Below are 15753 nucleotides of genomic sequence, written 5' to 3'. Positions count from 1 at the left end.
CTTGGATGATGTGAGCTGTTATCGGGAGGCAGAAGATGTCAAGTAGAATCTGGGCTTCATGCCGAATCTTTAAATTGGCCAAAGTCGGCAGCAAATGTATATAAATAGTCAAATTGACTACATGAGTTGGGCGACTTAAATATCTGATATGTGCATGACTAGGGAAGTTGATCCATCATCCATGATCGATCATGGTGGAATGTGGCCAAACTGCTCAGAAGAATTGAACAAAAACTAACAATCAAATCGAGATTCACAAAAATTGATTGTAATAGTCATATTATTCAAAACTTTGATACGATTTCATGAATGACATGCCTGTAATAATTTTTCTGTGCAAACACATCCATAGTTCGATTATCAATAATCGAACTATGAGTTCTCATGTTATAAAAAATAGTGGTTATTTTGCATCTAATAATATAATTACAATATAGAAATGTATTTATATACAAAACTAAACCAAACAAGAAAATCAAGCAACAAAATGGTAATTTACAGTGTGATTGACAACTAGGATTTAGGATGATTTCATGTGATTTGGAATTGGATTTAGAATTGGATTTGAAAATTCAAATATTTGAAATTCCATTTGGTGCTAGGTTTAAAATTTAAAAATGATATTTACAAATACATTTCTTGTTTGGAGAAAAAAGATTAGAATTTGGAATTTTAAAATTTTACTAAACTATCCTTATAAATCATATAAACATAAATAACCCAAAGAAATTTAAAAATTAATAATTCTTCTCTATTATTTGTGTTTGTAAATTCAAAAATTAATTATTATTTACTAATCAGTGTACATAAATATAATTAAAAAATCATCAAGCAACTTCAAACTTTAACATAAACTTAATTATTAAACGTAAAAAGAGCTTTGGTAATTATTATAATTTTTATTATATTAATCAGTAAATAACACACGAAACTTATAGCATTTAAACGAAATCTTTCAACTTCTAAACAAAAGTTAAAATGAAAAAAAAGTCTTAACCATGTAGAAACTTTTGGTGAAGAATGATTTGTTGATGAGAATGATGTATTGGATAAAAAAGTAATTGTATGTTTTTAAAATCCAAATCCCACCAAATCTTATCAAATTTGATGGGATTTGGATATACTCATTAAAATCCCACGAAATTCCATAAAATTTTAAACAAATCTGAATCTTTTTTTTGAATCACCTTGCCAAACAGTAAAAATAAGATTTTGAAATCTAAATCCCACGTAATCCTCTTAAATTCTAGTTGCCAAACACACCGTTAATTTTTTTTAAAATATCTTATTAAATACGCTCGCTATAAAAATCTTTCAGGATTTAATTTCATTTTTTTTATTTAAATATATCTTTTATATAAAAAATAAATTATGTATGATGATAATAATTTAATTTATTTGGATATGACTGACAAGTTGACGCCACCTGTGCATCTAAGCACAGCTTCTATGGACTCACTTTGAGAATCTAAAAAACGGCGCCGTTTGAGTGCTGAAGCGAGAAATCGAAATGTTGAGTAAATTTGTCCGCAAAATCTCATCATCGGCTTCGGGGAGATGGGGGTACCCGGAATCGATCGCCGAACCAACCCGAAGCTTCTGCTCGGGTATCCTACCCGACACATTGGACCGGAGCTCCGATTTGTTTGCCAGCAATTCGGCAATAATGGAGGGCCTTGTGTCCCAGCTTCATTCCAATATTCAACAGGTATCGCATTTCCAATGCATGTGTGCCATGTGCGTGTGTTCTTGGTAAATAATTTTTTGAATTTGTGAGGCAAAGAATCCGTTTTTGGATACTGTTGATTGATTTTCTAGCGGAATCATACTTCGTGTGAAAAGAGAGAGATCATACTGGTTTTGAGCTGCTATAAAATCGAAATAAATGCTTTGTTTTGGTGGAATAGGTGATGAATGGTGGAGGAGCAGAGGCTGTGAAAAGGAACAGAAAAAGGAATAAGCTTCTTCCCAGAGAGAGAATTGATCGTTTGATCGATCCTGGTTCTTCGTTCCTCGAGTTTTCCCAGGTTTATTTTTCCCTGATTTTAAGAAATCATTTAGCACCTAGCAAAAAAATGAATTGTCGATAGTTCGAAGAGAAATATGGTTCTGGTTCTTGTTGCTATATCTTTCTTTCGGATTTGGAGTTAAAGACTCTAAGGGTGTCGATATGAAGACACGGTAGTGTAGTGTGATTATTCCTGCATTCATTGATTCCAGACGTTTATAAGTATTTTTTCTTTAATCTTAGTATACATGCTATTCTTGGCAATAGAATCCCGAGTAAAGTTGAAGCTGGAGAATACTAAGTAATGGGATGTAAAGATACTGAGTGGATACCTTAACATAGCCATGTAAAACCATCCGGTTGATGGCTACATTTTTTCCAGTGTTTGAGTTACTTTTGAGTATTTTAAAGGCGTCCTTGAGTAAGGCTCATCCTGTTGGTGGATGGTCTATCAATTTCTTTGGGCGATTCTGCAGCATTTCCCTTCTTTAGTTATATACCGGCCCCTGAGCACTCCTTGTGATGAGGTGCATCCTGGACCAGATTATTCTGTTGCATGCCTTCACTTGTTCCCAAATGGCAAATGCTCCCCAATTGACATGACACATGAAGCAGAGATGTGTTGAATAGGAATTTTTTTGCTTTGTTAGCTTATCTGCAAAATCCATTTTATAATACACTTTGTTTAGCATGTGATTATGCTTTTCATTCTTTTACATCATATATTTCTGTCCATGATGGTTGTAGTTTTGCCACTTATATCCCATTTTAGTTTTAAAAGTACTTATTTAAAATATTTTTCAGAAATGTTCATGGAACGCATACCCATTAATTATGGTTACAGTAATCTTCAATGCAAGTCAAATGCCTTTTGGCTTTTATAGTGTTTCCGAAACTGGTAATTTAGTGCAGTGTGTGCATGCATCGGTGCATGTTAGTGTCTGTTCCACGAAGAACTTCTAAACTACTTATTCATAACTTTTAATACTGGGTTATGAATTGATATTGGAATGTAACGCATATGATTTCACGGTTTTTTAAACATTAGCTCGCTGGCCATGAACTATATGAAGACTTATTGCCATCTGGTGGAATAATTACTGGAATTGGTCCCGTGCATGGAAATCTCTGCATGTTTGTGGCAAATGACCCCACTGTGAAGGGTGGGACATACTATCCCATCACTATCAAGAAACATCTTAGGGCACAGGAGATTGCTGCTCAATGCAGACTGCCCTGTATGTATCTTGTGGATAGTGGAGGTGCTTTCCTTCCAAAGCAGGCCGAGGTCTTTCCCGACAAAGAAAATTTTGGAAGAATTTTCTATAATCAAGCTGTGATGTCTGCAGAAGGTATTCCACAAATTGCATTGGTGCTTGGTTCTTGCACGGCTGGTGGGGCTTATATACCTGCTATGGCTGATGAAAGTGTAATGGTCAAAGGAAATGGTACCATTTTTCTTGCTGGGCCTCCGCTAGTGAAGGTTAGTTAAAGATTTTAGCGCCTCAAAACCTCCTGTGCAATTTTACTTTCTGCAATTCCAGATTGTTAAAAGAAAGTATGACAGATGTATTATATGAGTACATCAGCTTGTAGAATTGATGCAATGTTTGCTCTCACGATTCAGTAGTGTGCTTGTGACATTTAGCAGGAAAACTATTCATGGCTTTCTTTTAACATAATTACTGAAAAAACTCAGGCTGCTACGGGAGAGGAAGTTTCTGCGGAAGATTTGGGGGGTGCTACAGTTCACTGTAGGACATCGGGTGTCTCGGATTACTTTGCTCAAGGTAATCATTTCTTCTCTTCATATTGGGTCTTTTGAAGTCATGACTCTAAACCTTACTTTTCACTGATTGACTTACTGGTTTTTCTATTTTGTAGACGAAGAGCATGCACTAGCTATAGGAAGGAATATAGTGAAAAATCTACATATGGCTGGGAGTTTTGATGGATCACACAATACAGTATCTGAATATAAGGAGCCACTGTATGATGTTAAGGAACTTCGTTCTATTGCGCCGACTGACCTCAAGCAGTCATTTGACATCCGATCAATTATTTCACGGGTTGTTGACGGAAGTGAATTTGATGAATTCAAGAAACTGTATGGCACTGTGAGGCCTTTTTTTATTTTTAATTTCAAACTCTTCTTTGTTTTGCCAATACTTTTGTTTGTCTCTTAAATCTTGATATTTTATATTTGCTTTTATCGTAAACAGACGCTTGTGACAGGCTTTGCTAGAATTTTCGGGCAACCTGTTGGAATAATTGGGAACAATGGGATATTATTCAATGAATCTGCTTTAAAAGGAACCCATTTCATTGAGCTGTGTACTCAACGTAACATCCCATTAATCTTTCTTCAAAACATCACAGGATTTATGGTATGCGGTACATCTTTCTTTTGTAGTAATTGAATTTAGCAGATAGCGATGAGGCCAGTTACCCCTTTTTGTTAATGAGCTTTTTTCTTCTTCTTTTTTTTTTTTAAAAAAAATGTGTACCTTCTAGATTTTTAAAAATAAGATGATCTCGCAATGTGTTGCAGGTTGGTTCTAAATCTGAGGCAAATGGTATAGCTAAATCCGGGGCTAAAATGGTGATGGCAGTATCTTGTGCAAAGGTTAGTTTATCTAAGTCGTTTGCTATAAGCTTGCTTCTTCTGGCCTTTCTGCCCGCTGGAGAATTTGCATTCCTGGCACATCCTTTAATGGCTCACGCGAACTCTCCTTTACCAAAATTCATGGTTCTAAAATTCGCTAGGCGCTAGTTGGACGTCAGACTAGCGCCTAGAGCCTAGGCAGCCTAGGCGAGGACTAGGCGTCGCTAGGCGGATTCCACGGCATCAAGAGACTTGTAATAGTTCTTAAACTAAATTTCAGCCCAAACTTTATTAAAATCCAATTGACATTTGGTTCATTCCTCCTGCTTAAGGCGGATCAGAATAATAGGCAATGCAAAAGAGATCAAAATAAAGAAAAAAATTACTTTTAGGGTCTGGTTCGATTTTCTTATGTGTGCAGAAGCAAGCAAGCGCAAGCCAACAAATCGTGGTTTTAATTGGGCTTTTAATCCCAAAAAATTAAAAGCACAGACCTATAATTCTTTCTTATGTCATGTTATAATTTAATTCAGCTTTCAAAAATTAAAAACCCAAAAAAAATTTCCCAAAATAACTTTAAACGCCTAGGCCCGCCTTGAACCGCCTAGACCCGCCTAAGAGCGCCTAGGCGCCCTTGCCGCATATGCTGTCCGCCTAGAACCTTTCGGTGCGGTCACGTGGCGCCTAGCGCCTAGGCGGCATTAAAGTGGACCTGGTTTTGTTGCTCTTTTATGTTTTTTTCGTTTGATTTATTTCAGTTATGTCCTTTATGAAGTGCAAATGGGAAATGAAATCCACCTGCACCTAATTTTCTATAAACTGAACTTGCGCAGGTTCCCAAGATTACAATTATTGTAGGTGGAAGCTTTGGAGCTGGAAATTATGCAATGTGTGGACGTGCATACAGCCCTAACTTCATGTTTTTTTGGCCTAATGCCAGAATATCTGTGATGGGTGGACCTCAGGTAGCCTCTTCCCTTTCCTTTTATTTGTTAACTGGCGGCATCATTTTCAAGATTTTCCTTGTTTGAATTGCTTGAAATTTCATAACTGGATTGGCTTGAATCATCTGAAACCTCAATTCTTGTGAAACCGGTTTTTACCGTTTATGAGTGTCATGAACTAGCTAGATTTGTAGACAAACTTTTTAGGAATGTTTTTTTTTTTGAATTAAAGATTTCATTTGATAGTACCACATGATACAAAAAGGACATAGGATGTACTCTGTTGGTGAAAATTGATTGAAGCAACATGTTGCGGACGAAGATCGAATTTAAAGGGAAAATTCCACGAATTCTAGAAGATCCTAAAGTGCATGAAACTAACTCGTTAAAAAAACATGTATTATTATCAAGGGAGAAATGATATTGCAGTATAGGGGCTGCTGCAAAACTCTCTAACCAAGACACTAGTAAACTAGACAGAACAGACACCATCTAGACATAACTAGCATGGGGCACCCAATTTTGCCTTAATGTCTTAAAAATTAAAAAGCAAAATTAGTAAAATGAGTTGATTCTAACTTGTTAACTTTCTTTTACGTCCACGCATGCGTGTAGAAAACTCACCCAATTGAAGCCTAGTAGAACATCATTCTCAAGTTCCAAATGACTTTTTTTCAGGCTGCTGGTGTGCTGTCTCAGATAGAACGAGCAAACAAGAAAAAGGCTGGAATCCAGGTTCGCAAATTCTTATTCTTCGCAACAGGTTGTACTCTGTAGGTGAAATATACTAACAGGTATAACATCTGCAGTGGAGCGAGGAAGAGGAGGAGAAATTCAAGGCCGGTGTTGTGGAGGCGTATGATCGAGAGGGCAGCGCCTATTATTCGTCAGCAAGACTTTGGGACGATGGTGTGATTGATCCGGCAGATACCAGAAAGATCTTAGGCCTCTGTGTTGCTGCTTCCACAAATCGTAAGCCTGAGGATACTAAATTCGGGGTTTTCAGAATGTAATACCCGTTTTTCGGAGATTGTGGACATCCAATGCTATACTGTTAGATGACAATTAGTTGGTCTATCATATCTCATATAGCACGGAGTGTACTGCTCTGTGTCGTAGCAAAACATTGCCAAGAATAATAGTTACCAACCAAAGACGATGATGCTAAAACATAGTTCTACTTAGAAGAGCTTAATAGAAAGAGAAATAACAATCAAATCTTAAAAATAAGGCCACTAACTGTTGTCAACAAAAATAACAAGACTTGTTCAAAGTCGGTGTTCTAAAAAGGGTCGCTTAGGATCGTCTAATAGCGTCATGGGTGGTCGTTTATCGCCTCGTTTTTTAGCGAAGTGATGTATTCTGAAGTTGTTAAAAAACCGGTCGCCTAATTTAATATATATTATATATATTATTAAAAAAAATTGTTCGACATATTTTTCATTAATTTGTATCAGATAAAGATATGTCTTTGATTTTGATTTTGAATATGATATAAAGAATGAGAAATATGATCACAATCACAATATGTTTACCTTGTTGCGATCAACATTTTATTACTGATGAATCAATTAAAAAAGGCTCAATCCAATCAGCAAACAAATCAATTTGCTTCATTTATCTTTCGTATTCAGTAGGCATGTAGTTGTATATCCTTCAATTTCAAATCTGCGGCAGTTCTTATCCACCACTCGTCGGCCAGTGTCGTCCCGTCACCTCCTCAAGATGGCCCTTTTTTCTTTCGCCGCAGGACTCGTTCAACATAGGTATGACTCTGAGTGCATGTTAGTCCGTGTAAAAACTCCAAGAACCATCCTTGTTTTTTACCAATAAAACAGGAGATGAAAAGGGACTGGTTCCAGATCTAATGAGTTCCAATTTTTTTTTTTTTTAATGAAAATTCATTAAAATTAGGTAAAAGAGATGTCTAGTACAAATACACTGGGAATACCCAGGAGAATCATAAAGAGCGATCTAAACCACACTAGGGCAAACAACAATCATAGAAAACATAAAACGCAATTTAAACGATGAACCAACAATCACAGTAAATTATCCATCATGTCTATCGAGTTTGGTAGGCTTCTTAAAACATGAATCTTTATCTTCGCGATTGTTCCAGCAATATTCGGCACTTCATTCTCGAACATGACCCTATTTCTTATGCTCCAAATATGATAGACAGTTGCAGTCAGCGCCACACACCTCATCTTATTCAAGCTCGAGCTACCACGATAAACTCCCCTGAACGCAGCAAGGACCGATGTAGGAGAGCCCATCAACTTTTTCATTCCAAGCCAAGATCGAATAGCAGTCCAGATTGCATCAGATAGCTTGCATCTGAAGAACAAGTGATTGGCAGATTCATCATCGGTATTGCATAGAACACACGCTTTATCACTTAAGTAACCCAATCTATCTCGAGTAAGCAACTTCCGATGTGCAAGCAACCACAAAATGAACCTATGTTTCGGCAGTATGCATTGCTTAGACACTATAGGTTTCCAAGGCCAATTTACCCATCTACCAACGAAGAAATCATACGCTCCTGATAGGCCCCTCGAACAACCGAACCATTTTTCCAATGCCCTAGCCGCAGAATGTTTAGATCCATGCGCAGCTAGTTCCAATTTTAACTTGTCATGAACTTGTTTTTCTATTTCAGCTTTTTGAAAATTGGCCTACATGTAAGGTCGCACATTGATGGGCTCGGTCCCTTCCTTCAAGTTGATATAATGCTTGAATTATCTTGTAGGTGGAAGTTTGGTGGGTTCTTGAAACAAGTTAGAAAAGTTACTCAATAGTTTCTGCATATCAGGATGGACTTCCAAGGATGAAGGATCGATGGTTGTTTGGATACACATTGCAAACACCGAACTCCCTTGTCGAATATTCTTGGAAATGGTTTTTATGATGGCTTGTAACCTTTGTTGTTGGTTATTTCATTGGTATTCCATGGTCAGTTGCTTCCAACTAGTTGCTCCAACCAATGTACACCTAGCACCAGATGCAACCCAATAAGCAGTAGGACATATAGGATGAGAGAAAACAGAATACCTTGGAGTTTTACTTTGAAATTTTCAAATCTCCCTCGGCTCTTCAAGGGTACACCATTTGCCACCTTAACACTAAAAGGTTTGGTGGGAATTCGCAATTGCAATGTATTTGCTATTCTTTCATCGATGAAATCTCGTGGTTTTCCTTTGGCGAGCTAGCAAGGCTAATGGCTTCCTTATAAGAGTTTGGTTTGAAGATATGAATGCCATCAACTATCTCCAGTTTGAGACCGCCCGTAAAAGTTCCAACCAACGCCTTACGTGCCCACCCTTGTACTTGATGTCCCAGCCTCTCAAATTCACTCGGACAATCACATAATGATCTCGTTTTTTGAATCTAGACGGTGCATTATCAAAGTTTTCGCGTTCTGCTGGACCGAACCTTGCCCAGAATTCTCTTCCTCACCCTCTTCTTTAAAAGCTTTACGTTACCATTGCCACCATTGATTGGCCTCACCTTCGGGGTGAAAGGAGGCTAATGCCACTTTTGTGTTTATGCGGTATCTTGGTATTCAAAGAGTTGCTCCACCTTCTGAATCATTCTTTAAGATAATCTCCAGAGAATCGTGGAAACTCCGATTTAGCCAAGTGTAATATCGGGATGACCCAATCTATATATCCTTCCAACTTATTCATCTTCTTTCTAAAGTCTTCCAATTCATCGGCTATGGTAAGGGCCTTTGAACATTCTTAAGAGCTTTCCTCCTCCTTCACTTTGTCCCGAATAGGAGACTCATCCTCTGACCCTTCTTCTCGATTCACGCAAGTGCTACCGAGAGGTATTGTTTCTGCAATAGCTTTCTAGATAGCCACAATTATCAATTGGTCTAACTGCTCTGGATTGATTGTAAAAGATTGCTAAGGGGTTAGATTCCCTTTGGAAACCTCAGAGTCCGAGGGCTCTCTTCTGGAATCCTCCCTTCTAACTGAGTTTTCGATGGAAATCATATATACATCCTAGATTTGATTTCCTACCGACGACGTTAATGATGATAATCGGATAAATCGAGTGAGCTAAGTAGACTATTTTACCGGGCCAGGTGAATTCTTGCGCGTGGTAGACCGGGCTGGTGGTCCTCGGGTTGAACAATCTTCACACTCAGAGAACAAAGAACGTAAATGGGGTGTCAAAAAGTTTTTCGATGTGACCGCTCCAACGCTCGAGTAGGAAAAGTGTATTTCACGAGGAAAAATGCAATGTATGGAATGTAGATAGCATTTATGAGAAATAGCAAGTGAATTGAATGATTCACAATTAATAAAATTTGGGTATTTCTAGAGATAAACGTAATGATTACCTTGTTTTCAGTGCACGATTGTTACTTATGGCAAGATAATCGTCCATCCCCTACCCCGTCCTATGACATGGACACATTTGACAACTCAGACTGCCTCTAGTCTAGTCACATCATCTCAACGTGAGCTAAATGACATTCCATGATTCCCAAGTAATGTATCTCATATATGTGGACCCAGAAATGACACCATACTGAGGTGGTCAGGCATGAACCTCGACCATTTTGGTGCATGGGGATGGAAAGTTTAACCCAGAGGCGAAAATCTGAACATTGGATTTTGTCATATCAAATGATTTTACATAAAGCATGGCGAACTTTTATATACTCCAACAATTCTCGAAAAGTCAAAAATCCTATTAACATGAGGTTCATCCGATAAATAGCCATATGCTACAAACATTAGGTAAGAAAACAAAGATAAATTTCAATTCATCCTTATATTTTCACTTAAAATTATAAGCCCTACATATTTTAAACAGTTCGGAAAATCCCACTAGAATTATTAAATTAATAATTTTTTAGCTACTTTCAATTAATAATTTGCCTACAAATATCAGCTTGACATCGTATTTGATAAAAAGTTCTTTGAAATAAACACAAGTTTATAGTGAAATTTTAGATTAATCGAAACAAAAATTCTGGGGAAAAAAAAAGTGAGAACAAAGAAATTGTAGTCGACAGCACCACGTGCCAAATTCTTGTCACCCGCCGCATCCCCACTATATTGTTCGGATCGACGTTGTTTTCATCCCAATCGCTTCCTTTCTTCGATCCAAATGCGCACGCGGCGATTTAAAACAAACGTATTTCTCGAAATGTGTGTGTATATCCATACATTTGTGCACGGATCACACGGCCTCATTTAGATTTTTCGAAGGGGGTGGTTTTGTTGAGCCACTTGTTGCGCTTGAAATGGCATCGCGCAGTTCTTGTTGCTCTGTTCTTCCATTTTCTGTCACAGGTCCTCGATTTGCAGCCGTTTCGTTGATCTCAGTGGGACAATCGCATCCCAGTTATCGATTCGGGCTTTCGTTTCTGCCAGGGAAGAGAATCGGGGACGCCCGGAAGTCGCACTCACGGTTATGGGTTTCCTGCCTTCGTGACACCAAAGGTATGCAGAATACCCGGCTCAAATTATTCAAGAAATGCGGTTTTTTTTTTGTTTTCCTTTTTTTTTTCAATCGATTTGTTGGGCTTGAATTTCGATTTTCATTCATCTATCTGGATTCAAGAGAGAATGATCTCTAGATTGTATAATGGTCTCGTGAGATAGCGGCCTGCATGACTGGATATTGATCTTAAGTGTTGACTTTGAAACTTTATAGCTCGTGATGATCAGCGGGATAATGGAGTTGACAGAAGCTTCAAATTAACAGCTGATGTTTATGATGAGACCATGTGAAAATCAGCCCAGATTCATTGTAAATGTGGCTTAAAGAAACATAGTTTTGTTATTGTATAAATGTTATGGTAGACTTGGAATCTGCAAAAGAAAACCAGACTTATGTTGAGTTGATTGACTGATTTTCTTTATCTATACTTCATTGGTAATTTAAGAAGGCTAGCCTCTTGTGGCATGATTGTGGATTCAGCGGTAAGCCCGATAGTTAGCTTTAAATATGTGTATAGCTGTTTCTAACCGAGTTTGCATCTAGATGACTTGTAATTCTGGAAGCATGTGATCTTGTAAGAATCTGAAATCCTTGGTTTTAAATTGATTAGTTCCTACAATTTATAAAATATAAGTATTCTGAGTTTCTACTGTTGTTTTGAAATCTTGTGTTGTATGGAAATCGTCATATCTGTTGCAAAATATTTTGGTTCATACACTTGATGGTTATTTCACCTCAACTTTATATGTTCTCCATTGCATCCTTTGCTGCAGCCCTTGAAATCGGGACCCTCTGTTTCTCTGTTGTGATTAACGACCTTATGCTGAGTAGCTAAATAACTTTCAGTCTTGAACTTCAATACAATTAGTTTCCTTGTCTGTCATTTTGTTTCCTTAAAGATTGTTATCATACTCAAGATTAAACAAATGCAAATTGTATATACAGCGAGCTGTTAAAACATGTGAATGCTGTGAAATGTAGATACATGGAACATATTCAGGTTTCAAATCTCTTTGATTTTATTTTAAAGTTGTTTCTAATATATATGTGTGAGTCATGACTTGTGATTTTTGCATCTGGTTATGTGATTCTTTGGAGTTGACAACTCCTAGTAGAAACTTTCTGTTTTCTTCTTATATTTGGTTATCTGGAATATGCTGTTGGATTCTAGGATTTTGGAGCTATTTACCCCACAAATTAATTTAATGCAATAGATAGTGACACCTTTATATGTTTGCATGTTTAATTATCTTATTTGGTTACAATGATTGGGTCAAAAAAAGCGTTCATTCGTTGTTTAATGGGGGGCATAATTGGGTTGTTCGGTTTGTCGTAGAGAATTCGGGCTGGAAGATACGTCGTGAGGAATGAACTAATGCTGCCTCCTTCATAGTTAGTTTTTTCTTTAATTTATCATCTTATGGTTTCCCAGTCTGATATATGATGAAATTTAAAAAATCATTTCAATCAAAGAAACATAGTAAATTGTCCTCGTGGTTCGCCAATTGCATCCCTGCTTTCGAGTGTGGTACTACAAGAAATAAAAATGCCAACTGCTTTTAGCCTGAAAATGGCTTAGAATTAATTAAATCTTTTCTAAATGGCTTTACTTTGGATGCAGCTTCAGTCGTTACTGGAAACTCGTGGGATAAACTGATTTTAAACAGCGATACCCCAGTGCTCGTTGAATTTTACGCCGGTTGGTACGAGCCCTGCAACGTGGTTCATCGTGTAATCGAGGAAATAGCAACAGGCTACTCTGGAAAACTAAAATGCTTTGTCCTGGATGCAGATTGTGATCCACAGGTTGCGGAGAACTATGAGATTAAAGCTGTACCGGTGGTATTGTTGTTTAAAAATGGCGTAAAACGTGAATCTGTTATGGGCACCATGCCCAAGGAGTTCTATATGGCCGCTATTGAAAGGGTTCTGGCTTCATAAATCTCTGCAAATGTTTGATAGGACGTCGATCGTGCTGAGTGCGAGTCTATGAATTTTATGTACATTGTCGTGTTACCACTGTCTAGGACTCTTGTTACAGCATCTCCACTCCTGGGTAAACTTGTGAGTACTGTTTCAAGAATGTAAACTGAAATCAGTTGCTTGGTTACTGCTTTCAACCAAGTGGGATCTGCAGAAATATTATGTGTTTTGGGCTTGTATAGCTTTCCTGTAAATTTATCACATATTTTGTAGAACTCCAACATTTACTGATTTGAAATTTGAAATGTTAACTTGTAAGGAAAGTCAATGTAAATGATGAGAACTAAATTTTAATGCACAACTGCACCTGAATTGTAACCAAATATAGAAGATTCAATTGGAGAGAATTAATGAAATGATAAGAACCCATCACTTCTAACTATGGGATGCGGTCTATTTGCAAGTTATTGAACCGGATTCAATAAATATTTCTTGCAATTTTTTTGAGCTGATTTGAAAATTATTAATCAAGCTTAACTCAAATATATTCGATTTTTTTCTTGTTATTCGATAGTTTACGAGTTGCGTATAATTTTGTATAATTTTTAGGCTACGTTTGGTTGGAAAGATAAAATAAACTAATGATTAGTACGTAAATGATAAAAAAAATAATTGTGATATAAAATTAATATATGATGTAAAACAATATTATGTTTGGTATGATTTTTTAAGTATATGAGTGGTCCTGCGATGGCCCGGCGACAGAGGTGGTCTTACAGCCAGCGGCGGTCCGGCGGCAGGTCGGTGATCGGCCGGAAGCGACGGCTGGCGGTGGTTGGCCGGAATCGGCGGTCGGCGGTCGGTGGAAGGAAAGTGGTGGTGAGTTTGAAAAATTAAGATTGAGATAAATAATGGAAGTGATTAGATGGGTTAAAAATAAGCTAATGATTAAGATAAACTGTCCCGTTCCGAGTGATGTGCGGCCTGAGTAACATTAGGATGGCCTTGTGAGTCCATCCAGTCATCGATGGTGCTGTCACAATGTTTTCTGCATATGGGGATTTCAATGCCTTTCCTAGGAGAAGGATGCCAAAGAACTTGTGTCAAACTCATAGACGTCCCTAGCTAATAGACGGAAAGACGCAGCTGACAAAGCAATCTTGGTCGACATGTTCCTTTTTGCATGCCCTCCACCATCATCCACCATGCTGATCTCAGGAGATGTTGATTTTGCTCCTGCTCTTCATATTCTTGGCCAACGAGGATACATGATAATACTAGTTATTCCTTCCGGTGTCGTAAACGACATTTGATCAATCATCACTCTTATGTTTTGTGACCAGAATGACTTGACATGGGTGCAACCAGGAGATCTAAATGGGTTGAAGGGACAACTGGTGAAGTTGCTGGAGTTGGCTGGTGGTGGTTTTCCTCTTAACACGTCTTCCACCAGAAAATTTATGGGAGATTCCTATTAACTTTGATATCGATTATAGCACGAAAGATGACGGTTCCTCTTTTTGCAACTACTTCCAGTTTAGCATGAAGTGGGAAAACCAGTAATAATTTTAATTCATGCATCCGCCTCTAACGCGAGCTTGTATGAGTATTTATAAATTCGTATATAATTATACAAATCACACACATCTATACTTCTATACTATCTATACTATTATATTAAGTGTGAGGACCTTAGAATAAATACCTTTGAAAACACCAAAATATTTAATTTCATAATTACCCTTCTTACCATACTTAAAACATTTTCAAGTCACTCCATATATATTTTAAATAGAAAAAAATCAAAATAAAACTTTCCTTCTAAATCGAACAACTTTTCTAAATCGAAAACAATTTTGTGTTAATTATTTAGTATTATTTGATCAAATTAAAAATAATAATAGCACATGCATTGCATGTGTATATTTTATTAGTATTTAATATAGTTGCACCATCGCATATTATCCAAACAATAGATACAAACTACAACAAAATGTTCGGAGTTTCTGTAAAAAAAATTAACTTTAACTCTAAAAATAATTTATATCTATATCTATATATTTATAAAAATGTGAGTGATGGGTAAAATTTTTGTATTGTAATTTACTACATTGTCTGAATGCTATGTATTGTTTGTATAAATTGCATGGGCATTGATGAAAAGTATATAAAATTTAGGGTCAAATTGAAGTTATTGAATTTGTAGAATTCAATGTATTATTTATTTATTTAATTGGTGTATTTTATTTTTTTTAACTTGTTAAACACTTGATGATCATAGTAGTGTTTATATTTTTTCAATAGAAAATTGCAATATAAGAAATTTTGAAAATAAGGTTAAGTTAAAATTTAATAGATATTTAATAATAAAAATATATTAAAGAAATAATATTTCTTGATACATAATTCTTATAAAAAATATTAAAAAAATTAATTTTTGAATAAAAAATATATTTATTAAAAATATTAAAAGAAAAAACATGTAAAAATATATATTTATCTATTATAGTTATAAAAATTTAAAAAAAAAACGACAAATTTTTCATTGTAAATTTTACTATCCCCTTAAATTGGTGTATAATTAGATTAATTACATGAAAATTTTTACACAATTTTTGGGGAACTTGATAACACTGATACATTAAAAATTAATATATGTTTGAGAATAAAAATACATTTTTTTATCTATAGCTACATCTATATTTATATCTATATATTTATAAAATTATGGATCATAGGTCATGTTTTCTAATTGTTTAAAGATATAAATGATCTCTTATCAATTCAAAAATTCAGTAAGGATATAT

At 36.2% G+C, this 15753-nt stretch overlaps 2 protein-coding genes and 1 pseudogene across 2 annotated transcripts; all 3 read left to right on the top strand.

The window, feature by feature from the left end:
* The first annotated feature begins 1437 nt into the window (after positions 1 to 1437).
* On the top strand, positions 1438 to 6752 carry LOC140809320 (methylcrotonoyl-CoA carboxylase beta chain, mitochondrial). The gene is made up of 10 exons (XM_073166909.1): positions 1438 to 1708; positions 1908 to 2027; positions 3057 to 3491; positions 3708 to 3798; positions 3893 to 4125; positions 4231 to 4395; positions 4560 to 4634; positions 5447 to 5578; positions 6236 to 6292; positions 6367 to 6752. Exons 1-10 carry the CDS (start codon positions 1511 to 1513, stop codon positions 6568 to 6570), a joined length of 1710 nt encoding a protein of 569 aa, XP_073023010.1. The 5' UTR covers positions 1438 to 1510; the 3' UTR covers positions 6571 to 6752.
* Positions 6753 to 10593: 3841 nt separating this feature from the next.
* On the top strand, positions 10594 to 13187 carry LOC140810188 (thioredoxin M3, chloroplastic-like). Its single transcript, XM_073168054.1, has 2 exons — positions 10594 to 11022; positions 12645 to 13187. The coding sequence occupies exons 1-2, from the start codon at positions 10824 to 10826 to the stop codon at positions 12962 to 12964; spliced, it is 519 nt and encodes a 172-aa protein (XP_073024155.1). The 5' UTR covers positions 10594 to 10823; the 3' UTR covers positions 12965 to 13187.
* Positions 13188 to 13857: 670 nt separating this feature from the next.
* Positions 13858 to 14424, top strand: LOC140809106 (uncharacterized; annotated as a pseudogene).
* Positions 14425 to 15753: the final 1329 nt, after the last annotated feature.

Source organism: Primulina eburnea, chromosome 13 (genome assembly GCF_022965805.1).
Source record: "Primulina eburnea isolate SZY01 chromosome 13, ASM2296580v1, whole genome shotgun sequence".
Lineage (NCBI taxonomy): Eukaryota > Viridiplantae > Streptophyta > Magnoliopsida > Lamiales > Gesneriaceae > Primulina > Primulina eburnea.
The sequence above is the reverse complement of the archived record's forward strand: the minus strand, read 5'-3'. Positions and strand labels throughout refer to the sequence as shown.

What these genes read in the sequence shown, in the direction of transcription:
- LOC140809320 (XM_073166909.1), top strand. Translation starts at nt 1,511, where the DNA reads ATGTTGAGTAAATTTGTCCGCAAAATCTCATCATCGGCTTCGGGGAGA. An exon ending in TGGCAGTATCTTGTGCAAAG is followed by an intron (nt 4,635 to 5,446) that starts GTTAGTTTATCT and finishes GAACTTGCGCAG; the next exon opens with GTTCCCAAGATTACAATTAT. An exon ending in CTGTGATGGGTGGACCTCAG is followed by an intron (nt 5,579 to 6,235) that starts GTAGCCTCTTCC and finishes ACTTTTTTTCAG; the next exon opens with GCTGCTGGTGTGCTGTCTCA.
- LOC140810188 (XM_073168054.1), top strand. Translation starts at nt 10,824, where the DNA reads ATGGCATCGCGCAGTTCTTGTTGCTCTGTTCTTCCATTTTCTGTCACA. An exon ending in CTGCCTTCGTGACACCAAAG is followed by an intron (nt 11,023 to 12,644) that starts GTATGCAGAATA and finishes CTTTGGATGCAG; the next exon opens with CTTCAGTCGTTACTGGAAAC.